The sequence below is a fragment of the Camellia sinensis genome, chromosome 12, assembly GCF_055761805.1.
Source record: "Camellia sinensis isolate YWXY chromosome 12, ASM5576180v1, whole genome shotgun sequence".
NCBI lineage: Eukaryota > Viridiplantae > Streptophyta > Magnoliopsida > Ericales > Theaceae > Camellia > Camellia sinensis.
In genome coordinates, this window is record NC_138972.1 from 105,539,711 (window position 1) to 105,566,921 (window position 27,211).

The window sequence follows — 27,211 nt, forward strand, 5'->3', positions numbered from 1 at the left end:
TAAGTAAACCTCTTTATCCATTTATTTTATAAGAATAAAAATTTATATATCAGTACTGATGTTGGATAATCTTTTAATAAACCCACATGTCATCTCGAAAACTAGCTGTTATTTCAGAAAACAGTGACCAAGACGTCACTGTAACCTTTGAACCAAAACAAATATGACGATTAACCAGCAGCTCTAACAGGCAAAACAGCATACCAATGAACAAATCACTACCTTCTTCAATCTCCATATCATAATAAACAAAATTCTCACTCATCTCTTTCTTGGTTATCCAAGACATGCAGAAAGGTAACCCCTCTCTCTCTCTCTCTCTCTCTCTCTCTCTATATATATATATTGTAATTCTTCATAGGGACAGAACTTTGTACATCTTTATTATTTATCTAATGAATAAAATAATAATTGGTGTGAACAGGTCTCAATAGCAATAGCAAACCAAGTGGGACACAGATCCTAGTAGCATCTTCCATTGGAGTGATAATGGCAGCAGCCATGCATTACTGTCTCAAGAACATAAGATATCGAAAGATCGCTCCCCGTATCAAACTCTCTGATGATGGCCACGTCGAGAAGGTTGAGAGGTTCTCCCATTATGTAGGTAATATTTGTTGGAACAATCTTCTGTGTAAAATAAAATAACTTGAAATAATTCAAATAAAATAAAATAAAACTTACAGAATTTATTTTATTAAACCGAATAAATAATTCAAAGACCAAGTCGAGTGTGTGACACTCTGTCCTTAAGACAGATTCGCCCTGCTACGGTGTTTACGGTTGAGTGGCGTCTATCTCCCAGGATAGAATGATCTTAACCAATTTGTAATAGCACTCCAAAACAAATTGTTCGGCGAACCAAACCTGTGATCTAACTCTCTGAATATTTATTCTAAAACTAGAATGAAGAATAAAATGCAAAGGAAAAATTCTGGACAACAATATCTATTTTTCAGACTGTTTTTTTTTTTCGGATTTCTCTAAGTATATAGACTGCTAGAATAGATTCTCTATTTATAGGCAACATAGTGACAGTTAATAGCCCGAACAGGTACAACACATTTGAATGAACAGATGCACTTTTTTAATTCAAACAATTTTGACCGTTTGAACAGGAACACTAAAATTCAAACAATTGAAAAGTGGTTCGTTAGTGGAACTGTTTCAAACTGTTAGAACTTTATTAATTAAACTATTTAAAATATATATATATATATATTAAACTATTGAAATAGTTTAATAAATAAAGGAAGAGGTACAAACTTTAGGAAATCACTTAAGAACCTAAAATTTGAATTTAGAATTAAATTAAATTCCCACAATAATTTTTATTAAAAAAATTCAAAAGAATTTTATCTAAAAAATTAATGTTAGACCCGAAAACGACGTCAACTTCCCATTCACTCATAAATGGTTTTGACATTCCGTCTTCACCGTGTGACTTGCCACGCGACAAGAAACACATCACCTCTTCAGACCCACCCCAAAAGACATTTGGAGCCCACTCAGTTTTGGCCTCAAAGTCTGCCCAAAATATGCCATAATAAACCAATTTTTCCAACAATATTTATATTATGTGATCCTTTTTTTTTTTCAATACCGATTTGGATTTTATTCATCTCATGAAAATGTTGAATAGAGTAGCATCAAATGATGTAAGAATAGAATGACACTTTTTCATTCTCATGTGTAGTTATACTCATTAATAGTGGAATGAAATATTTTTTTATTCAATGAGTAGTAACAATTAATTTAAAATTGTTTAGATCATAATATTTTAGTAGTTGTAGAAGTGGTGTGAGTAGTGATTGTAATTGCAGTGGCAACATTGGTGGTTGTTGTAAGTTGGTATGGTGTCCTGATGGGGGTAGGATGGTTATGGTAACAATAGTAGGATGGTGGAGGTAATTGGTGATGATGGTAGTAGGGGTAAGGGTAGGATGGTAGTTGTGGCGGTGGTAGGGATGTGGTTGGCTGTGGTGGTGGTAGGCGATGATGGTAGGATGGTAGAAGGGGCACTGCGGGGAGCAAGCAAATTGTGGTTATACACTCGCTTTAAAATGATTTCATGATAGGATGAAATATCTATTTCTTAAATCAGAAGAAAAAAATTAGTTTTATCACGTTTTGTTGGAATAGTTATTCCTACTTACATAAGTATATCAAATGCCAAACAAGGAAAAAGAAATGCAAAACGAAAATGAACATTCCCTTTCAACGCATTTCAAGCACAGATACTTTTAAAATAAGGTCGTTCCATCTTATTTTCTTCCCTTGTCTCAAGTAGCTATACTTGTACCATGATACTTACAAATACATATTCAATACTTGATATTAATTTAATTTTGAGAAATATAGAATATTTTTTAGATACTCCATGTTACATGTCTAAATTATAATATTTTTTGCATAGTATTATAATATGATTGTTAAGAGAAATACAATAATATTAGAGGGAGAAAAATAGTTAAAACAGTGCCTCGTTTTTTAAGACCTTAGCCTCTTAGATTAATACTTAATTCTTAAAAATAAATTCACGTCATTCTTTTGAGCTTATATGTAATACAATACTAAAAATTTAAATAAATAATTAAATTTTAAAAAAAATAATAAAAATAAGAGCATGTCCAGAACATACCCATATCTTATTTTTTAATAAATCTGGCTGTTTCGGCATATTTGTATCATATTGTGGCGTATCGATATCATATTGTTCAGTGCTTCATAGACAGCTTACAAAAACCTTTTTCAGACTCCTTCAGACTCCATAGTGACAAAATTCTTGTGCACTAAACTGCCTGTTCGTCTTATTTTCATCCTCCCTTCTTAGACCCTGTGATGGTGGTCTCCGTCTCGTGCATTGAACTGTCCTTTGATCTGTGTCTCTCTGGAATGATTGCAGCTAGGCAAATGGGTTTTACAGATAGAAGGCAATGTCAACACCTTTGCAAGTTAGCTTCTGATTACATCAGAAAAGCTGAAGGGTGTGAGGACAACATATATACATTCTTTGCTGACGAACCAGATGCAGATTCCTTGTTCATAAAGCTAGTTGAGGAGCTTGAGAGGTGCACTCTTAGCTATTTTGCATTCCACTGGAGCCAAGCAGATCAAATGATTAGTCAGGTAAGTACTAATTGAACTCTTTAGCTTCATATGAAATACAACTATAATAGACAAATTCAAATGCACTGCCTTAAAAGTTTGCAAATTTTGTTAAGGGAATTAACATCGATCATCTTCTGTTTAAAAACAAATTAAACATTCAGGTGCTGGGTGCTGATGCTGAGCAAAAAAAGAAGCTCAAGCACATTGTCATGGAAGCAACAAGGTGGGTTTTTCTATTTTTCCTTTATTTCAGATTGCAAATACCACGTTGTTCACAAACAAACAGAAAAATGCGTCAACCGGTGTAGATTACATCTTTGGTTCTCATGTAAGCAGAACCCGAAAAAACAAATCTATATAAGCACTTTGTAATTAAGTTTAAGCAAACAAAAGGAGAAGGAAGAAAAAAATCAACCACTATGCAACAAATGATTATTTTTTAGTAACAATTAACTGAAAACTACTTTGCCAAGAGCGTTCTTTGTTTCTATTTTATGAGTAAGTCCTAAAGAATCCCTTCTTCTTTTTTGTTGGTGAGATACATAGGGAACATAGATTTAAAAGGGTGATGAAGAACCTCAAGGTGGCAAGAGTTTTCAATACATTGGTGGAGGAGTTGAAAGCAATCGGAGCTCCATCAGTTGATGATTTACAATGTACAGACGTGATGGCTCCGGTGGATCACAAAGACAGAAGTCCAGTTCTACTCTTCATGGGTGGTGGGATGGGAGCTGGGAAAAGTACCGTGCTTAAGGACATTCTCAAAGAGTAAGAATAATATTCACTTGATTATTCCCCTACAAAGTAATCAAGAAAACAGATGGAGAATTCAAATTTTCAGTTCTATGTTTGGATACCAAGAATTTGATGAGGAAAAAAAAAACCCTTGAACTGATTCAATTTTTTGGGTTATTATATGGATTACCAAACAAAGAAATTGTTAGAATTTCCCATCTTTACCTTCACCTACTCCACTACACACTCCACTTCACCTACCTCCACTTCACCACACACTCCACTTCACCTAACCCACTATCACCTCCACTACACCTACTCCACTACACACTCCACTTCACCACACACTCCACTTCACCTAACCCACTATCACCTCCACTACACCTACTACCACATTTTCTTCTATATATAGATTGTATAGGAATTGTAATTTATCAATCTTGTAATATATCAAGATATCCATCAATAATACAATTTATTCTCTTTCTCTCTCTATCAATATTTCTAACATGGTATCAGAGCAAGGTTAACAACCTACTCATTTTGCTTCACCGGCGGGCGGCAGCCTCGCCTTGGCCGCCCGCCGGACCTCTACCTATTCCATCTCTAAACAGTATTTTCGCTACATATAGATTTCCATCTCTAAACAGTACACTTGCTGCACATGCTCCTCCATTTACTCCCTGACTAAGAAATTCCTTATCAGTGTCCAAATAGCCGCTATGTATGGCTGCTTCTAACTGATCTTCTTCGTCTCTGACAAATTCAAGTGCTTTCACAATGTTCTTTCCCAGATTTTCAGCAACATAATCTGCTACCTTCTCAGAAACTCAACTTCCTTGAAAAGTGTTACCCGAGAAAAGCTGAGGAGACGTGGGGACATCCAATTTTCAGTTGTTGATAACCTGTCTGTTGCTTCTTCACCAGTAAGCCCCATGGATGCATCTGGTTCAAATCTTTCTGGAAAGGATAAACATCCAGAAGCTACTGGAATGGGCTTATTCTCTCCAAATTTGTTGGAATCACTTGGCAAGTCTGGTACACCACCCTTTTTATGCCCAGGATCTCAAGAACCTTCAATGGGCTCATCCCTTTTTTCTCCCTATTATTGTTGGTGCCCTCCTATGGCATCAATTTTTCAATACACAGTAAAACCTCCACAACTGCCTATGTCATTCACTGAATCACTATCTTTACCTCCACTTTCTTCTTTACTACCAGCTACAAGGTCTTCTAGTGTGTTGACACCAATATCACCTCTTAATGTGTCTGATCTCCCCCCTCTGGATTTTCCTACTTTGCTGCCTGAGCCACTGGTCAGGTTGCCACTATCTAGATCAAGTTCACCCCAGATCCTACCATTCACACCTCTAATGTGTGACCCTATTGTTCATATTCCAGTCATTGATGTTTGTTCCTCAGGCCAGTCTATCCCAGTTGGTGGTCTTGCTTACTATGTCACTGCACCATCAAACTTGGCAGACATGGCAGCCAATCCCTTTCATGCTCTCTTCTATTTAGAGTTCATGCTGTCAGCCTGTGCACTGTTCTCAAAAAACTTGGATTGAGGTTTCTGGATCTTCTGCTAAAGATGTGGCCAAGCAACTTAAGGAGCAACAATTTTTTCTGTTGATTTTTCTGCATTACCACACCTACCATTCGAGTTTGCACAACACCCATATTTTATTCATCTCAGGGATCAACCCCGATCACATTGTTACACACAAAAAAAAAAAACAAACAAACAAAACAACCACATCCACTGGCGGATTTTTTTCTTCTCTACTCTGCAGCCGGTCTCTTCTTCTTGCCTCCGTCCTGGGCGGCCCTTGACGGTGCTGCCTCCGTGTTTCCCACTCCACTGGGCATGATCACTACTCCCTGCTCCTCCACTGCAGCATATGGTGGACCTCCAAATCGGAACATCACGGTGGCCTTCCGCTTCAGCTCCTTATTTTCTGCTTTCAGCACACTTATCTCTGCTCGCGCATCCTTATACATGCGTTGGAGCAGAGCCAGTTGGGCGTTTAAATGCTGCACCTCATTTGTCCTACTCTGCAGCCGGTTTGACAAATTTGTGACCGCCGTCATGGTTTCCACGCATGACTTCAGAGTATATTGATTAGCCTCAATATCAGTTTGCATCGCCATTTTTTGCTCCACCGACCGCATCGAAAAGTTCAATGGAGCAAAACCAGAGGTGTTTGGTTGCGGTTCACTGGCCACCGCACCAGTTATTTCTCTTGTGGGCTCGTTCAGTTCTGGAAAGAGCGTGAGCAGGTTCTGGGTAACTGGACGGGAAGAAGAGGCCATGTTTTTGAGTTGCTAAGTGTTTCAGAGAAGGGTTGGTTTCCGGGTGTTTCAAGCTTTGCAGAGACAAGCTCTCCGAGCGTTCAGAGGTTTCAGACTCGTATGCACAGCCTTCGCCTCAACCTTGTTTTTAAATAGCCAGGGCCAGCCACGCGCATCGCGCGCCTCTTGCCAGCCGACAAACGGGCACGCAAGCCAAGGCGTCCACGTGCCTCGCCATCATGTATGGCACACCTTTTGATGAATTGGGCACGCCTTTTGATGGCACGCCTTTTTATGGATTGGGCACGCTTTTTGATGGCACGCCTTTTGAAAATTGGGCGCACCTTTTGAGGATGCGATTTTTTAAGGGGTCCGACAAGACTCTGTAAACTGTCCCGACATTGATTCCGGTTAGCTCCTTTCTGGGTCCGACAAGACTCTGTAAACTGTCCCGACGTTGATTCCGGTTAGCTTTTACAAGGGTCCGACAAGACTCTGTAAACTGTCCCGACATTGATTCCGGTTAGCTCCTTTATGGGTCCGACAAGACTCTGTAAACTGTCCCGACATAGATTCCGGTTAGTTTCTACAAGGGTCCGACAAGACTCCGTAAACTGTCTTCTACAACGGTCCGACATGACCCCATAAACTGTCTTCTACAACGGTCCAACATGACCCCATAAACTGTCTTCTACAACGGTCCGACATGACCCCATAAACTGTCTTCTACAACGGTCCGACATGACCCCATAAACTGTCTTCTACATCGGTCTGACACTGCCATCCAGTGTCCTCTACACCGTTATGACACCACCATACAGTGTCCTCTACAACGTTATGACACCCCCATACAGTGTCCTCTACAACGTTATGACACCCCCATACAGTGTCTTCACCAACGGTCTGACACGACCATACAGTGTCTCCTATCCTTTTTTATTTTTATGTATTTTCTTGTTTTGTTACTCTCTCCAAACTCAAGTTGGTTAGTTTCTCTCCTCCTTGAGTTTGCGGGGGGCTGTTAGAATTTCCCATCTTTACCTTCACCTACTCCACTACACACTCCACTTCACCTACCTCCACTTCACCACACACTCCACTTCACCTAACCCACTATCACCTCCACTACACCTACTCCACTACACACTCCACTTCACCACACACTCCACTTCACCTAACCCACTATCACCTCCACTACACCTACTACCACATTTTCTTCTATATATAGATTGTATAGGAATTGTAATTTATCAATCTTGTAATATATCAAGATATCCATCAATAATACAATTTATTCTCTTTCTCTCTCTATCAATATTTAATGTCAGTCATTTTCTTCTTGTTTTCCATCTTTTTTATTTTCTGTTCTCAAAGATAGAAAATGAGAACTGATACTGTATACTTGTTTGACAAAGAATTTTCAAAACCTGTTTTTGGAAAGGTTTTTTGAAAAAGACCATTTTTCAAGAAACAATATTAAATTACTTTTTATTCATTTTTTTTGAAAACTATTTCTGCACAAAAATGAAAATGAAAATGAAAATGAGTGGTGTTTCCGCATTTTTGATTATTTTTGTTTTGAAAAACACAAAAAACAAAAACAAAAATTTGAAAACAATACCAAGACCTTAGCTTTCATATTACTTTTCATTCATTTGCCCTTGAAAAATTCAAGTTCCAAACATAGAATGTAGTATACAATTCAGATCTCTCTTGTAGCAATGCAAAGTGCAATTACGCATCATGATAAATAATGACAAAATGCATGGGCTTCATACTAAAATGTGCACAGACCATTCTGGGCAGGTGCAGCGTGGAATTCGGTGATAATAGAAGCAGATGCCTTCAAAGAGTCAGATGTCATTTACAAAGCCCTTAGCTCTAGGGGCCACCACGACATGCTTCAAACGGCTGAATTGGTATTTTTCTCTGTTCTCTCTGGTATGCTCTTGACGTCAACTTAGCCTGCATGCCTAATTCACCATTTGTACTAGGATGAAATAAGCAGCTTAAACTTTATCCAGTACATGTTATCTACTTAGCAGTATACATCATTTTCCTCGTGGGGTTTACTAGGTAAGAAATTTACCTGTAGGCAGTGCAGTTGTAACAGGGCTTCACACGATCTCTTTCCTCACAAAAGATTAGAATACTACATATCCATTTTGAGTGTTCTTCAGAGACTCCTCTTGAATCGCATATTGCATTCTTGGTGATAAAAATGATACAGCATATTCCATCGTATCACTCTTGGTAGCCCTGGTGTCCTCATCTTCCAGAGACAAGCTTCTACTCTGCTTGAAACGATTCCAATATCTCATACATTCTCACTCCATTCTATTTCAATCCCCTCCATCAAATGTGCCTTAAAATAAATAAATAAATAGTTATCCGGAAATAGCCACTTGTGTTTGTTGGACATCTTTCAATTACAATGCACAATAATTCAATGAAAATCATATCCAGTAAGAATGAGAAAAATTGGAAAGAATATAGAAGATAAAATCAAAAAATAGAAACAGGCTGATTGAATTTTAGGATAAAAAGAGAACATTGATATCAACCAACAGATTCCATATAAATTTATAGAAAAATCATGAAACAAAATTTGTAACAATCGACTAAACATCTCAAAACTTCTCTTGAACATGTGCTCTTCATAATGACAAAAGAATGCCACAAGCTTCTCATTTGACTCATCTATCAAGTGACAATAGTATAAAACCCCAAAAAATGTCTCTTACAGCTTCAGTGACTAAGCCTACCTTTTAGATGAAAACTACAACCAATTATGTGGTTAATAAACTTGAATTTTTCATTGACTCCATACAAAATTAAAATGTAGCAGCACGCCTCACTGAAACATTAAAGAAGGTTAATAACTTGCTAAAGCTAGGGGAAAAACAAAATCTAATGCAAAAGCAGAACTCTGCCCGATTGTCTTGTGATTAAGCAACAAGACGATTCTAAAAGGTATGTATTGCACTATTAATTTGGCTATGAAAAACAAGTTCAACAAGGCCTCACTTAACAATTGAACAATTACAACAAATCTTAAACCTAAACAGCCGTGTACATGTGAGAAACTGCTCCAAAATTTATCAGGATAAAAGATACCATACATCATCACTTGCCCACCATCTATACTACCTACGTTATATTTAAATGTCAAACACTAAATTTGGTAAATAAGCCACAAAATTAAAAATCAAAATTATTTGGGTAAATTAAATTGACCTCCCCTAAGATTTGAAGAAAATATAAGACTGTGTTTGGTTTGTAATTCAAACCATGATTCCACACTAATAAACAATCCTCTGTTTGCTTCCAGTTTTCAAATCATGATTCCAAATCAATTTCAAAACACATTTTGAAAACATGTTTGGTAAACCACAGAATTTTTGAATTTTTGGTCTCCCCAGTTGTCCCCCCTGACATCCCCTGAAACGTCTAGCCGGTCATCCAGCCGGTTAACTGGAACAGTGTTTTTTTATTTTTATTTTTATTTTTAGCCATTGGCACTTGTTATCTGAAAGAGAAAAAAAAAAAAAAAAAACATTTATATTTGGTATTGATTTTTTTTTAAATATAGAAAATATTTGCTTGAGACCAAAATGACAAATTATTTGGAAAAAATTGAAATAAAAATTAATTTATCACAGTAATTTTTAAAAAAAAAAAATAACATATTTTTTAAATATTTTAAATAAAAAAATATTTTCAAAATTTTTTTAATTTTTTAAATAAAAAAGTTATTTTTGTGAATAAATATTTTTTTGAATTGAATTTTTAAAAAGAGTTTGATTATGAGTTTCCAATAGAATTTTAAATAGAGTTTTAAGTTGTGTTTTTGGTTATGAGTTATAAATTTTTAAATTAACTTTTGAAAACTCTTTTCAAAACTTACAATCAAATAGCTTTTCACAAACTCAACACTCATTTCAAAAATTCAACACTCAATTCAAATCTTAATTCAAAACTCTTTTCAAAACTCACAACCAAACAAATTTTCTCTTTTCAAATTATAATTTCAAAACTCACAAACTTAAAATATAACTCCACACTCAAATCATAATTCTAAACACAAACCAAACGCTGGTCTGTTTGGTAACGTTTACGTTTTCAGTTTATATTTACAAAAAATTTATAAACTGATTTTTGTTTTTTTTAAAAAAAACATAAACTACAAACGCGTTTGGTAATTGACAAAATGTTTAAAAAAAATTAAAAATATAAAAAAGAGTAAGAAATGACAAGTGGCGGTGGAAAACGGTGGTGGAAAGTGGTGACGGTGGGTGATGGGTAGCGGGTGGTGGTGGGTGGTGGCGGTAGGTAGGTGGGTGGATGACGGTGGTGGGTGGTGGGTGGTAGCAAGTGGGTGGTGGTGGCGGTGGCGATGGCGGTGGCGGGTGGTGATGGTAGGTGGGTGGTAGCAAGTGGGTGGGTGGTAACGGGTGGGTGGGTGACGGTAGCGGGTGGTGGGTGGTAGCAAGTGGGTGGTGGCGGTAGTGGTGGTGGCAAGTAGGTAGCGGATGGCGGGTGATGGTGGGTGGTGGCGGGTGGTGATGGTGGGTGGGTGGGTGACGGTGGCGGGTGGTGGGTGGTAGCGAGTGGGTGGTGGTGGCGAGTGGTGGTGGCAGGTGGATGGCAGATGGCGGGTGGTGGTGGTGGTGGTGGGTGGGTGGGTGACGGTAGCAGGTGGTAGTGAGTGAGTGGTGGTGGCAGGTGGGTGGCGGGTGGGTAGTGGCGGCGGGTGGGTGGCTGGTGGTGACGGGTGGTGGATGGTGGTGGTAGGTGGATGGTGAGTGGTGGTGGCGGGTAGGTTGCGGGTGGTGGTGGCGGGCGGTGGATAGTAATGGCGGGTGGTGGATGGTAGCGGGTAGGTGGTGGTGGTGGTGGTGGTGGTGGTAGCGAGTGGGTGATAGGGGGGTGATGGTGGTTGGTGGTGGGGGGTGGGTGGTAGGTGGTGGCGGCGGCGAAAGACGGTGGTGGAAAATGATGGCGGGTGATGGCTAGTATTGGGTGGTTAAAAAAAAAAAAACTCAAAACTCAAAACGGAAACACATTTTTTGGCCAAATTTATAAACTGAGACCACTAATTTATAAATTAAAAATTTATCAAATAAGTTTTTATTTGAGTTTTTAAAATTCTTGTAAATATAAACTGAAAACTGAAAACGAAAGTGTTACCAAACGGTACCTCCTAAAGTAGTCTCACAATTTTGACATAATTATACTGAGTTCTCTTAAAATTTATATTCACATAACACTTAGTCACATTTCCATTAATAATTTGTTAGTCATATGGATTGAAAAATAATAATATCATATGTTTTTATAGTGAAATGCATATTTTTCCTTATCTATTTTTGTAATTTCACACTATTTGCATTAATTTCAATAATTTAGCCTTCGTAGAATAGAGGTTAATATAATTATACTAAAACTAGAAGACTACATGTATAGTCTCTATTTCTCAAGGAGGACAGTCTAATTTATCCAAATTATTTTTAAATTCATTTGGTAACTACGCAATTTAGAGCACCAATACTCTTAATAAGTCACAATTGTAGCTACAATGGCACAACTCATGATTCACAAGCTGCCATTAACCACAATTTACGATTCTCATACTCAATTGCATAGTTTCTCTTTTTAATCTCTATTTATTCTTTATTTTATTAATTTTAATCATTTTAATAAATTATATTTAATATAACCAATAATACATATGCATAGCATGTTCGTCAATTTCTAGTTAATCATATATGCTCACAGTTTATGAGTAAAGCATACCTTAACAGTAACAAAGGGTTACAACCAACCCCCAAGGATTGGCCTAGTGGTGTAGGCTTGGGACTTAGGAGTTTGCTCCTCTTTAGATCTCAAGTTCAAAACCTCTTAGGTGCTATCAATCATTGTGTTGGACCAGTTCATACAGAACTTTGCTCTAGCTTTAAATGGACCCCCCGCTAATGGACGGTGGAATCGCAAGCTAGCCCGAACACCCTGAGTTATCAAACAAAGGGTTACAACCTTTGATACAAGCTCTTCTTGAAAACCATAAGCTTGGTTCATGTCCATCTTCAAATTAATGAATATTTCACCATGACATTGCCATGCTAGTACAAAATTGTATGCCTATGCTTACAGTGAAATTGCTCAGGTTCACCAGCCCAGGATTGAGGCACATTCTTATAATGAATGATCTTAATAGACACTTCCAGTTATTTCAACTGAAAACAAGAGGAATTCCTGTTCATAGGTCCGCCCGCTCCTGAGTGAGTAGCAGCTCTGGCTTGGGGTTGCCTTATTAGGCTCTTGACCCCTCGATTCCCGAGAGCCTGAGAAAGAATCAATATGAGAAGAGAAGAAGAAGCCTTCACAGAGTTTTTTAAATCAAATACATGACCCTTTAAAGGACAAAACTTGAGCATAATTGCATAAATTAGACAATAATATGAAAAATATTTGGATGAAAGCTTACCGGACATGGCATCAAATTCAAGTACATTTGAGCCCCCAGCTTGAAACCTGCCTGTCTCATTTATCAAGAGTGGCTAGTTTGAGGCTAAACTTTGTCTCTTGCATCATAGTTTTGATAAATAACCTCCAAAAAGAAGCCAATATCCCCTAGTTTGCCACTTTGATTCACGGTCTTAAAATGCTTCAAGTGTTTTTGGTACTTCCCATTCACCGTCTTCACTTTGAAAATCTTTTCTCCAGTCTCTGTTACACCTTTCTGGCATAAAAGAAAAACAGAGATGGTTACCACTATAAATGTGTATATTATTATCATTAAACTTAGTCTTGATTACACTACGTTCTCATAATAAGCTTAGATAGTAAAACTCAACAAATACTACTCCAAATAGGTACACCAATCATCCACCGACGCAGCATCATCCCTCTTGGTAACAGCACTCAATGAAGGGAGGGATGTGATCATGGATGGCACTCTCTCTTGGGTCCCCTTTGTTGTGCAGACAATAACCATGGCTAGGAATGTTCACCGTCGCCGGTACCGCATGGGAGCTGGTTACAAGGTGGGTGAAGATGGAGTTGTAACTGAAAATTACTGGGAACAGACAGACGAAGAAAGTGACCAAGATGGAACTAAGAAAAGAAGACCATACAGGATAGAGCTGGTTGGAGTCGTTTGTGACGCTTATTTAGCTGTTATTAGAGGCATAAGGTATGCTATCAGACACAGATTATTGTACCATTATTATCAACATTACAGAACAAATATGAACTTACTAGAATGAGAACAGCCAAATTTTTTAGAGAATGCTGAATTTGGGAGACTATCACTTTTCTTTTTTCCCCTCTCCTTAGAACTTTCCTACCGGTAAAACCACATAAATCTCTAATTGAATCATTTTCTTGATTGGGCTCTAATTTGTGAACTCTCCTTTAAATTTTGAATGGAAGCATTTCCAGGAACAATCTTCCTGATTTGCTTCAAATAACATCATACCATTTTATTTTTCATTTTTAAAACAAACTAACATTTTGCAAAATGAAACCTAAAGTGTTGACAGTTGTATGTTCTTAACCCTAATAAAAGATGGAAAATTTTGTTATGGCCCATTTGTGAATTTTGTGTTTACAGGAGAGCTATCATGATCAGAAGAGCTGTGAGGGTGAAATCACAGTTAAAATCGCATAAAAGATTTGCCAACGCATTTACAAAATACTGCCAACTAGTAGACAATGCTAGGCTATACTCCACCAATGCTTTGGAAGGCCCGCCTAAGGTACAACTCTCAACCCTTCCTTTTCTTCATTCTTTTTTCAGCTTTTCTGAACTCTTCTTGACCAGAAGACTAAATGGGGCAGAGAATTCAGCACCTGGAACCCAGGATTTGGAAAAAGGCATTGATATGCTACCTACTAAAGTCTCTAGCATATCCAGCCTGTGACAAGCTAGATCTGTTTAGAAGTGGTTAAAGTCCATCTGACTTGTAGATAGAAAGTTTACATCTGTTTCCTTTTTTCCTTTTTTTTTTTTGTTCATTTTACAAGGGCTATTATTTCCATGAGCTTCGAACTAGGCAGTTCAAATGTTCAAAGGTCTGAATCGGCCACACAATACAGTAATGCTTCATTGTACCAAAACCTACCAAAGCTAGAATGAGCTTAAACTGAGCCAAATTCCATCTTACTATATTGCATGTTTTGCTAAGCAGTTGTTTATAGTAATAGCTTTCATTAAATGTGTGGTACTGACAAACTTTGGTTGTGAAGTTGATAGGGTGGAAAGATAGAGACAAGACTTTACTGGTTGATCCAGACGAAATAAACTGTTTAAAGACGGTAGGCAGGTTGAATGATGAAGCAAACTCCATATACGAACTCTACAAAAGCCCAAACCCAGCTTATGAAGCTGGATCAATTTGGAAAGACATTGTTTTGTCACCTTCAAGGTTGAACATTCAACAAGAGCTCAAGTATTCCATCCAGAAAGTTGAAAGATTGAAAGGATAAATGTATACTGCAAGGTTGCAATTGCAAACTGCTTATGTTGCATGTCCAAAAAGATGGAAGCTGACGAGGTTTTAGATTTTCACCTAGTATCATCACCAGAGTTATTTTACCTGCTCTGTATTAACAAATTACAGCTTAAAAGTAAAATTCATTTCAACTTCAAAATTCAGTTTAAAAAAATAGCAATTGAGTATTAAACAGCAATTCTCTGATGTTGAGGGTGTTTAGGAGTGAGCAATCTTACATGCATATATTTAATGTATATCATACAAAAATATGATATCCGAATTGGACAAGAGAGCAGAAGAAAACAACCAACAGCCAATCTTAAGCCAACTTACGGAGTTTCCATTGGTTTTATCCTTTCAATGGACAAGGAGAACTTTTGTCTATTGTTGGAGACTTGGAGGATGCTCCTAATATAAAATACACATCAAAATTCTCGATATGGGAATTGCTTGAATGAAACAAGCATATGACCACTAATGTCTGAATATTTTAAGAACATCCTCCAAGTCATAAGCTGTCATTGAAACTTCATCGGGTTGCAATTCACTCTTGAGCAGCAAACCAACAAGCAGTTATACACCATTATTGATACTAGTTAAATTCTTATTTTCTCAGATGCTACAGGAAGTCGCAAACTAACCTCTTTGTTGTTTCCGACTCACCCTTTCTTCATTTGTTTCTTAACCTTTGTTGCAGAGTTATATAGCTGCATCAACTGCTGCTTCACGGACCATGATGGCTATATTTGGATTGTCGTAGAAACAGAAACAATGGAACTGCATAGCATTTCAGAAAACAAAATATGCACCTTAATCATACAATTATTCTCTATAATAGCAGTTTACAGCTAAAAACATTTAAATTTGACATGCACAAGAATAATCATCTTTATAACTCAGTGTCAGCAAGTGTGCAATCCTAACTCAATCACTAGGTGCTTCCTGCACTTGCTCAACGATCATAACGTGCAAGTGGTAATTTGGTTCTCAATAAAATCTCTAGATATATTTCATTGTTAAAGCAGAAAGTTCTCATTAAAGCTTCGTAACCATCTGCTAACAATGACCCAAGTTCACATAGCACATCAAACCATGATAGTGCATACACAAATTATAGTTAAAACATTAATTGCAACTTTTCATATTCCAAGAAAAACAGAAATCCCTATGAGAATGTTCAGTTTTATATATATATGGTAGTATATATATTTTGTCTATATTAGGGATTGAGTAAATATTCTTATTTCCTTTTCAATCCTAGGTTAGATTGTTATATAAACCGATGTACTCTTGTATTACAAATACAATTCAATATACAACTTCTTCAAAAACTTACATGGTATCAGAGCCGTCTCTAAGCCAAAACCCTGTCTCTGAATCGACTTCTTCTTCTCCTTTTTGTCTGTCTGGTTCAACTAAACCCTAGGACCAAAACTCCATCTTGTGGCTTCCATCTCTGCTGTTCATGGTTGTTCCTTTTTCACGACATTCAGCCTAGGTCGCGACACCAGCCTCTGCTTCATGACTCATCTGAGTTTGACTCTGCCTCTGCCTCGTGCCCTTTGGTTCTCTAGTTGGTGATTAACCCAAAATTGTGACCCATCTGTTCGTTGGTTCTCCTTAGAACTTCGACATAACTGAGCCTCAAATTCTTCTGAGTTGCAATCGAGCTCTCTGGTCCCCTCTCTCTCTCTCTCTCATGAAGACTTTGTCTTCTCTGGTTCATGTATTGATTTATTGATAGAATCTTGGCTCATTACAGTGTGACCTCTTAGTTCTTAGTTTATTACATTTTGTTCCATCATATATCTATTTTGTGTTTGGTTTATTACAATATCGGACACCAAAATCCAAGCCATCAAATACAAACTCACCAGTGACAATTATGCTTATTAGGCCAATGTCATGAAAAAATTTCTTCTTGGTCAGAAAAAATGGGCTATGTTTCTGGATTTGTTACTCGTCCATCGAACCCGAAAAAGGAAGACTATCGGACTTCCTGTGACACTTGGGATTGTGACAATGCCCAAGTTCTGACCTGGTTTCATAATTCTACGGATGACCATATTGGAATGATGTTTTTCAAGTACAGTACTGCCAAAGAGATGGAATTATTTACTAGGTGTTTATCAGTAGTCCAACTTTGTCAAGCAATATGAGTTGAAAACAGCTATTCAGAGTGCTTGTTTTCGAGATCAGACTATTTAGGATTTCTATATTGAGACACCTAGTCTCAAGATACTGGATGCTTATGTTGAGTTTTGGGAGCAGGATCGTTTTGTGCAATTCTTAATGGCTCTCTCCCCTCAGTAAGAGGCTATCCGTGGTGGCAATCTTCACCGATCTCCTCTTCTCTCTGTGAATGTTATTGTTCGTGAGCTCCTCTCCGAGGAAACCCATCTTAAGACGGCTAATTAGACTCAACCTCCCTCCGCCTTCTTGGCTCCTGCTAAGCCGTCTCCGTTATCGACCCCACCTCTTCATCAGCTTCAAGCCACTGCGAAGCCCAAGAAGAGGCCATTAGGTTCGAATAAGTGTGCTTTCTATCGTCAGAAAGGTCATTGGAAGTACAACTGTCCCAAGAAGGGACATCAGCCTACTCCATCTTGTCAGCCACCTCAAACACAGTTCCGCCGTTCTACTCTGAGTACTTATCGGCCCCCTGCCGCTTATACTGCATCTACTCCGACTCTAGATCCTAATTTGGCTTCCTTAATTGCTCAGATTGCTCAACTTCAACATATCTTGTCCACCTCTCAGTCATCCCCATCTACCTCCACTTTTACCTCTCTTCATTCAAGTTTGCTTGGGTCCTTTTCATGTATCCCATCTTCTGTCTGACTTTTTGATTCTAGTGACTCATCATATGACTCCTCACCTTTCCTTACTTCAAAATGGTATTTCCCCTCCCATTCCTATTACTATTAATACTACTAATGGGTTTAGTATGTATGTTCTATCTACTGGATTTGTCTTACCCTCTACCATGTCTGCTATTAATAATTTTATATTCCTCAGCTATCTGTCAATTTATTATCTATCAATCAACTTGATACTTCTGCTTTTGATGTTATCTTTCCCTTTTTTGTCTGTTGTATGCAGGATCGGGTGTCTAAAAAGCAGATTGGAACTAGCCATAGAGTTGGAGATCACTGTGGTAGAAAGCTTGCATCTCCCTCTATCCACCTCTCTAGTTACACTTTCCTCGTTTCAGTTAAATTCTCAATCGAGTCAGTTTTATTTATGACAATCTCACCTAGGTCATTTGTTTATTGACTGCTTACAATTTTTAGCTCAGTCAGGATTATTGGGTAAAATTTCTCCTAGTCAAATTAATGAATGTGAGGAGTGTAAACTTGCCAAAATGTCAGTTTTACCATTTAATAAAAGTACTTCTATTTCTGTTTCCCAATTTTCTCTTGTGCGTACTGATGTCTAGAGACCCACTCATGTTTTCACTAAAGGGATTTTGCATACTACGTGTCTTTTGTTGATGATTGCACCTGCTATACTTAGATTTATCTTATGACTCATAAATCTGACTTCTATCAAATATACCGTACCTTTCAGTCTATGATCACTACACAGTTTGGGTCTACCATTAAATTATTACGGTCCGACTTAGATGAGGAATATTTTAAAACTAAATTATGAGTATCTGGCCAATTTGGATATCATTCACCAAACTTCCTGTATTGATACACGCGCCCAAAATGGTCACGCTAAGCGTAAACACTGTCATCTCCTTCTTTTTGCACCTATTCCAACTCCTTTTTGGAGTCAAGCAGTTCTTATAGCTGCTTTTCTTTTCAATCGTATGCCTACTCCCACTCTTTGGTCATTTTCCCAACTTTCCAATTACTCTATCATTCAAGTTCTTGGGTCTGCGTGTTTTATCCTTCTTACCCAGAAAGATATGACAAAACTTAGTGTCTACTTTGTCCTGTGTGTTTTTTTAAGTTACAGTCTTACTAAAAAAGGCTATCGCTATTACAATCTTATTTCCCACTACCTTTATGTCTCCCCCTATGCTGCCTTCTTGGAAAGTATGTCTTACTTTCAACTTTCTCCTCTCACTACCCCAATTTCCAAAAAGGATTAGGTTCTTATTGATTCATTTCCTTTTGAGGTTCCTCCTAATGAATACATTTCTACTGTTCTCCCTGAGTTGGTTTCCTCTTCTCCTTCTACTCCTCATCCTGCTCCTTCACTTCCTCCGTTGTTAGTTTACTCTCGTCGCAAGGCTATTCCCCCACCAATTGTCTCCTTCCTTACTAATGCTCCCTCTATTTCTAAAGACATTGATCTTGCCACCCGACGATATCCTAATCGTGAACATCATCCCCTGAACAGGTTAGGTTTTTTTAATACGTGTCTTTCTGCTTCTTATCGTACCTTCTTGTCTGCTATTCATTCCTTTTCAAAAATCCAGTATTACAAGGAAGCATGTCAGGATCTTAATTGATGAGTTGTCTGATTTACAGAAACTAGTACTTGGGAGCTAGTTCCTTTGTCTGCTGGTAAGAATCTAGTTAGTTGCAAATAGATTAACAAAGTCAAGACTTACTATGATGGATCTCTTGCACACTACAAAACTTGCCTAGTTGCTAAAGGTTTCTCACAAGAGTACAATATTGATTATAAGAAAACATTTGTCCATGTTGCCAAGATGACTATTGTCCGTACTTTAATCTCTGTCGCTGCTATTTGTCATTGACCTTATTATCAAATGGATATTAAGAATGTTTTTCTTAATGGCTATCTCATTGAGAAGGTTTACATGCATCCTCCTCCTGGCCTTCCTCATTTCTCTGGACAGGTTTGTCATCTTTGGCATGCTCTATATGGTTTGAAACAATATCCTTGTGTTGGTATGATTGTTTTCAAATAGCTATTACTAAACTTGGGTTTCGTCCTTGTGCCCAAGACTCTGCTTTATTTCTCTCTCACACATCTGCTGGTTTTGTTGCCTTATTACTATATATGGATGATATAATGATCACTGGCTCTGACTGTTTTGCTATCTCTGAGGTCAAGCAACATCTCTTCTACATTTTTGAAATGAATGATCTGGGCTCATTGTGGTATTTTCTTGGTATTGAGATAGTTTCTTCTCCCCAAGACTACTTTCATTCTCAAGCCAAGTATGCCAATAAAGTTATTCATCATGCCGGTCTTATTGACACTAAGAATGCTAATACCCCCATTGAGCTTAATGTGAAACTCAACACCACTGATAGAATTCCTCTGGATAATCCTACTTTATATCGAGAGCTTATGCGTTGCTTAGTCTATCCGACGATTATGCGTTCTGATCTTGCCTATGATGTTCATGTAGTTAGCCAGTTTGTTTCTGCTGCTCGCTCCACACATTAGGCTGTATTGGTTCGGGTTCTTCGCTATCTCCAAGATATTATATTTCAGGATTTACTATTTTTACTTTCTCTTTAGACTTGGTGGCCTATGCTAATTCTAATTAGGCTAGTAATGTTACTGATCGCAAGTCAACATCTTATTTCTATATATTTCTTGGCAATTCCCTAATCTCTTGAAAAAACAAGAAACAAACTATTGTTACTCACTCCAGTGTCGAAACTGAGTATTGTGATATGACTCATACTACTGTTGAGATTGTTTAGCTTCGCTGTCTCTTGTTTGATTTGGATGTCCTGCAGTCTTCTCCAACCTCACTCTACTGTGACAACCGCAATACTATTCAAATTGCCCATAACACTGTCTTCCATGAGCGAACAAAGCACATTGAGATTGATCGTCACTTTGTTTGTTAGCATCTGCAGTCTGACTCTATCTCGTTTCCTATCGTCTCCTCGGCTCTGCAACTTGCTAACTTCTTTACTAAGACTCACACCACTGCTCGGTTTCAATTTCTTCTTAGCAAACTCTCAATGTTTTTTGCTAAAACACCTTAAGTTTGAGCAGGGGTGTGAGAATATTCAGTTTTACGTATATGTAGTATATATATTTTGTATATATTAGGGATTGAGTAAATATTCTTATTTCCTTTTCAATCCTAAGTTAGATTGTTATATAAACCGATGTACTCTTGTATTACAAACATAATTGAATATACAACTTTTTTAGAAACTTACAATGCCAACAAAAAAGAAAAAATGAAAGAAATCTCAAGGAAAATGCTAAATTATTCGAGAGACCTCAAAATAGCATTTCATTTAAAACTCCTATTGCAAGTACATTTCGGGGTACCCTAAGGCGAAACACAACCCAAGTCCAGTGTGTAAACTCAACGCAGTTGTGCTGGATACATACCAAAAATCATTCAGATGGAGAGGAAGAAAATGAATAAATCAACCCAAAAATAGCACCGAGTTCACAAAAATGAATAAAATATGTTCAAATATCCAATATGATAGGTACTTTGGCCATGCCAATATTTCCTAAATTTAGGGTACAAGTAAACCATGACAGAGTGAACAAGACGTTGTAAAATTCATATAATGGGGAAAGACAATAATTGCAAACGATGCTACAAATATTAAAGGAAAACCATTTTGGTAGCCTCTTAAATAATTGCAATAAAAATGATTAATATGAATTTATTACATCCTATTGCATCACTGTAAAGAATGATACATTGGAATTGTCAAACAAAAATCCATAATTAAAGAAATTGATTGGCAACTTAAATCGCAAACAACCTCAATATCCCTGGTTCTCTTGATTCTTGAACCTAAGAATCACATACACGAACACGCAACACAACACGACACGAACATGCCGACACTGCAATTTTCAAAAAATACAAGACATGACACATGAGAAATGCACACAAAATATATAATTTTATAAATTTATTGCATGCCATATACTCCCTCCATCCCATTTTGTTTGTCCATTTTGGGAATTCCAACTTTTTAAGGGGACATGTAATAAATGCACTAGAATTCAAATTCAATGGCATTTTATTTTCAACAATTGACCCTTTATTTTCTACTTTCAAATATACATATAACTATTTATGAAGGATAGTTTTGAAAACTTTATGCTTCGACTTTTCAAAGTGGACAATATTTTTGGACATTCCAAAATGAAAAGATAGATAAACAAAAGGGACGGAAGAAGTACATAAATATATCATTCAAAGATAATAAGAAGAGCAAATTACAAACACACCCTTTGACTTGAGGTTTGCCTAAAATACAAATTCCTACTATGGTTTGAGAAATTACCATTAACCCCTGTTAGAGTATGTCATTTAACAGAAGAAACAGGACACAAAAAAAAAAACTTTCTTGCCTTTCCATACTAAAACAAAATTATCTTGTTACCCCATTCTTTCTCATTTGCCCAATCTCCCAAAAGATGTTAACAACTTGTTAAAATCCACCTACTCTCCACCTACTTCACCCACTTAAACCTACTCCACTAAACCTAACCCACTACACCACTACCACCTCACCTACTCCACTAAATCTAACCCACTACACCACTACCACCTCCACTTCACCTACTCCTTACCTACTACACACTCACCCTCTTCTATATATAGGAATCATGAATCATTGTAATAGATATCAATATAAATCAATCAATAATACAATTCTCTATTTCTCTTTATACATTAAATTTCTACATGGTATCAGAGCAAGGTTAAGCACTTAGTATTTTTCGTTTCACCGGCGGGCGGCAACCTCGCCTTGGCCGTCCGCCGGACCTCAACCTATTTCGCTTATTTTCTACACATACCTTCCCATCACTGCCTAAATCCTCTCTCTTGAGGCCAATGTGAATTCCTCTTCTTCATAATCTGCACTAACTCTGGCATCTTTTCCTGGGGCAAACTCTGCAACCCAACACTCAATCTATGCTTCTCCTCCATACTCATTTGCCTCTTGTCGGACCCTTAAAAAGTCGCACCCTCAAAAGGTGTGCCCAATCTTTCAAAAGGCGTGCTATCAAAAGGCGTGCCCAATCCATAAAAAGGCGTGCCATCAAAAGGTGCGCCAGACACGCGGCGATGCACGTGATCGACAGAACGCATGTCGGCCTCTTTGTCATGGTCTTTATAAACCGAAGCGGAGGCTGAGGCTTGGAAGCAGAGACAAAAAACTGCTAGAAAAAACTCTGAAAAACTCTTCGTTTTCTGAGAGAGATTTCTGAAAGAGATACTCTGTAACACTCTGTTTTCTGAGAGAGATTTCTGAGAGAGATACTCTGTAACACTCTGTTTTCTGAGAGAGATTTCTGAGAGAGATACTCTGTAACACTCTGTTGTCCAGAAAATGGCTTCGTCTTCCCGTGGTCTGCTCACTCTCTTTCCAGACCTTAACGAGTCAACAAGAGAGATAACTGGTGCGGGGGCCAGTGAACCTCAACCAAGCGCCCTAGGGTTTGCTCCGTTGAACTTTCCTATGCGGTCTGTGGAGCAAAAAATGGCAGTGCAAACTGACATTGAAGCCAATCAGTATACTTTGAAGTCCTGTGTGGAGACGATGACGGCAGTCACAAACTTGTCGCACCGGCTGCAGAGCAGGACAAATGAGGTGCAACAGTTAAACTCCCAGCTGGCTCTGCTCCAACGCATGTATAAGGATGCGCGAGCAGAGATAAGTGTGCTAAAGGCAGAAAACAAGGAGCTGAAGCGGAAGGCCACCGTGATGTTCCGATTTGGAGGGCCGCCATATGCTGCAGTGGAGGAGCAGGGAGTAGTGATCGTGCCCAGTGGAGTGGGAAACACGGAGGCAACACCGTCAAGGACCGCCCAGGACGGAGGCAAGAAGAAAAGACCGGCGGAATAGGCGAAAAAGTGAGGTCGGTGGGTGGCCGTCTGCAGAAAAGAAAACAAATCTTGTGGTGTTGTGGTTTGTGTTGTTTTTTTTTTTTTTTTTTTTTTTTTTTTTTTTTTTTGGTTAAAATTGTGATCGGGGTCGATCCCTGAGATGAATAAAAGATGGTTTGGTGTGCAAAGCTATATGGTATGAATGGAATTTGAAAAAGATTAAAAAATAATGTGAAAGAAAAATAAAGAAAGAAATAATAAAAATATATTTGAAATCAAAATGAAAGATGGGGGAAATAAGGAAAGTGGTTTGGAGAAAATAAATAAAAATAATGGATTTTGAAATCAAACGGAGGAGAGAGAGGGGACAAGCCCATGTGAGAGAAAGAAGGGAAAAATGATAGCCGAAGCACCCAAAAATAATCTAGCTGCTATCCACAGGCGCTTAGGGGAAGGAAATGGTAGCAAGAGACGGCCAACACCATATATGGCTATAGCAAAGAAATGGAGTATCAAGCTCAATGGGCTAGGATTTAGACCAGAGAGTAAAGCCACTGGTCCTGTTGAACACACACCTCCAAGGCTCAAATAATCAAAACATGCTTCACGCATTTCCTTCCTTGCTTGATCAGGAGATGCACAAAACACCTTATACAGGGCTCCAGTCATTCCTCCACCAGTTAAAGGATGACGCATGTTGAAAGCATCACCTATTAATAGTGCTCCAGGAGTAGGGTAAGGAGCAGCTGGCATACTTCTATTGGGCATTGTTCTAATACTTCCCTTATCAATTGCAGCTATAAATGAATCATGCAGCTCAGGTGGAACCTGGGGAGCCACCAGAGGGAAGCAAAGCCGAAGACTGCTGCAAAGCCGAAGGCTGTAAAAGCGAAAAAGGAAAAGAAGGCTCCGGCTAAGACAAAAGCTGCTGCACCAAAAGCTAAAGCCGCTGTGAAGCCCAAGCCAGCGGCAAAGGCCAAGCCAGCTGCGAAGCCAAAAGCTGCTGTGAAACCGAAGGCTGCCGTGAAGCTGAAAGCTGCAGTGAAGCTCAAGGCTGTGGCGAAGCCCAAACCAAAGCCGAAGGCGAAGGATCCTAACAAGACTCTGTAAACTGTCCCGACATTGATTCCGGTTAGCTCCTTCATGGGTCCGACAAGACTCTGTAAACTGTCCCGACATTGATTCCGGTTAGTTTCTACAAGGGTCCAGCAAGACTCCGTAAACTGTCACCACAACTGTCACAACATTGTCTGCTACAACGGTCCGACATGACCCCATAAACTGTCTTTTACATCGGTCTGACACCGCCATCCAGTGTCCTCTACACCGTTATGACACCACCATACAGTGTCCTCTACATGGTTATGACACCCCCATACAGTGTCATCTACAACGTTATGACACCACCATCCAGTGTCTTCACCAATGGTCTGACACGACCATACAGTGTCTCTTATCCTCTTTTATTTTTATGTATTTTCTTGTTTTGTTACTCTCTCCAAACTCAAGTTGGTTAGTTCCTATCCCCCTTGAGTTTGCGGGGGGCTGTTAAAATCCACCTACTCTCCACCTACTTCACCCACTTAAACCTACTCCACTAAACCTAACCCACTACACCACTACCACCTCACCTACTCCACTAAACCTAACCCACTACACCACTACCACCTCCACTTCACCTACTCCTTACCTACTACACACTCACCCTCTTCTATATATAGGAATCATGAATCATTGTAATAGATATCAATATAAATCAATCAATAATACAATTCTCTATTTCTCTTTATACATTAAATTTCTACACAACTCTCAACACCACCTCCCACCACCACGATCAATCTCATATCATGTTGCCTACCCTCCCCCCCTCCTCCCACCACCCCACAACCACAACCACTATAATCGGTCAGAGACTTAGAATCACAAAATTACAATTAGAGAGAGAAAGACCACACCCACTTCCATAACACAACCACCACCAAGAAAAACTACATCAAATTCTAGAAGAAAAGGCAACCGGGGGGGCACGCACAAGAGAGAGAGAGAGAGAGAGAGAGAGAGAGAGAGAAACATAAGTGCTAGTTGGATCAGTGGACTTTTGGGTTGTTCGTAATCTTGGGACTTTTGTTGAGAGAGAGAAACACAAGTGCTAGTTGGGTTAGTGGACTTTTGGGTTGTTCGTAATCTTGGGACTTTCGTTGAACACATTGCCTTCATCCACCACTACTGTTGACACACTGTTGTTCACCTTCATTCTCCTTTATCCACCAGCTATAAAACACAATCATTGTTCCACCAACTTGCTTTTGCACCACCTCCTCTTCTGAGCACCTAGTCTAGTTGGTATGTGATTAGTTCAATTGAAACCCATCCTCTACCAACAATTGAAACCCATTGTGGACTCAATTGGTTTGCCGAACAATCTTACCCCTCCATGCAACAAGCAATCACCAGACAATTGCACCCCTCCTTCCCCACACACACAATGACCATCACCCACCATAACTACAACATTGTTTGAAACTTGGCACAACACTTGGGCGCATCATCTCCAAGCCAATGATTAGAGCACACTTCTTCAGATTCTTTATCTTTCTTTGTTATTATTCAACTAGATCTAGATGGGTTTTCATTGCGATGTTGCTGGGAAAGGTGAGAAAATGACAGTGGAGGATGTAAGAGGGGTGTTGATAAGTAGGGGAATGGTGGAGGCGGGTGGGGATGGTGTTAGGGATATGCTATTGAGGGAAAAAAAAAAAAAAAAAATTAAGATACAAGGAGAAGAGAGGTTCCCAGGTTTTAGGGTTATGAAGGTAAAGTGAGTGTTTTATAAAATTATATTATTGATGTTAACATTAATATTTAAATCAACTTACAGTGGACTAACAAAACGGCCAATTTGCTATATAAATATAAACCTTAAGGGGTGGAATATAATTTCTACAAACTCAAGGAGTCAAAAAGTATTTTAGGCAAACCTCACGGGGGTATTTGTAATCCTCCCATTTAAAAAAAAAGGTAAAACATAAAACTAAATCATATAAATTTATATTGTTTTTCTTTATCATTGTATCTCAAGTTATTTTGTTCCAACTTATAATTTGTTTCATGTGTCGAAGTAATGGATTAGTGTCATAAATGTGTCTGAAGTGGGTTTAGGTTTACAACAATCAACAAATAATACAAACGTTTGGACAAGTGTTTGGCATGTGTCGGAAAGTGTTGACACATGTCAGCAAGTCTCCAACTAGTGTTAGTGTCCACCACATGTTGAACAAGGACACACCACTTTTTTAAAAGTGCTTGTGTTTCTCATTATCAACGATAACCATCATGAATATATCTATTAACTTCCAAAAAACATTGAAATTCTCACTGGTAAATAAGGTTAGAGAAAGTGCCTTGTAAAGCAAACTATACAGATTTTGAAAACCAAACCAAGCGTAGACTCCTTGAGAAGTGCCTTGTTAAGCAACCTATAATTATTAAAGGGTTTCGAAAGAGTACACAAAACAATGGAGTATGTTGACGTAGACTTGATAGTGGGAGAGATTTGTTCTCCATCCAAAAATCACATGATTATGTCAACAACACTTGCCATGCCATTGTAAGATGCACTTGGCTCCACCATTACGATGTAATTCTCTCAATTTATCACAATACATGAAAGGTACATGGGACAAGAGAGTGGTCACCATTATGAGCTCTCGAAAACCTTTCCACTCGAATAAGGCTTATATATTTGATGAACTGTTTTATATATCAAGCTAGATAAATAAGACATTCATTTCTCTCCACAACACATTCCCATTCC

General features: G+C 38.4%; 1 protein-coding gene and 1 long non-coding RNA gene across 2 annotated transcripts; one reads left to right on the forward strand and one right to left on the reverse strand.

Moving 5' to 3' along the window:
- The first annotated feature begins 287 nt into the window (after nt 1-287).
- Nucleotides 288-14,857, forward strand: LOC114290445 (calmodulin calcium-dependent NAD kinase-like). Its single transcript, XM_082897138.1, is given in 9 exon segments — nt 288-297; nt 425-607; nt 2,906-3,189; nt 3,267-3,334; nt 3,658-3,879; nt 7,931-8,057; nt 13,014-13,333; nt 13,754-13,898; nt 14,389-14,857. Coding segments are annotated over 9 exon segments (1,599 nt in total). The 3' UTR covers nt 14,629-14,857.
- On the reverse strand, nt 6,204-7,455 carry LOC145804699 (uncharacterized). Its single transcript, XR_014346954.1, has 2 exons — nt 7,313-7,455; nt 6,204-7,243 (listed from the first exon to the last, which is right to left on the reverse strand). It is a non-coding gene; the product is annotated as an uncharacterized LOC145804699 (long non-coding RNA).
- Nucleotides 14,858-27,211: the final 12,354 nt, after the last annotated feature.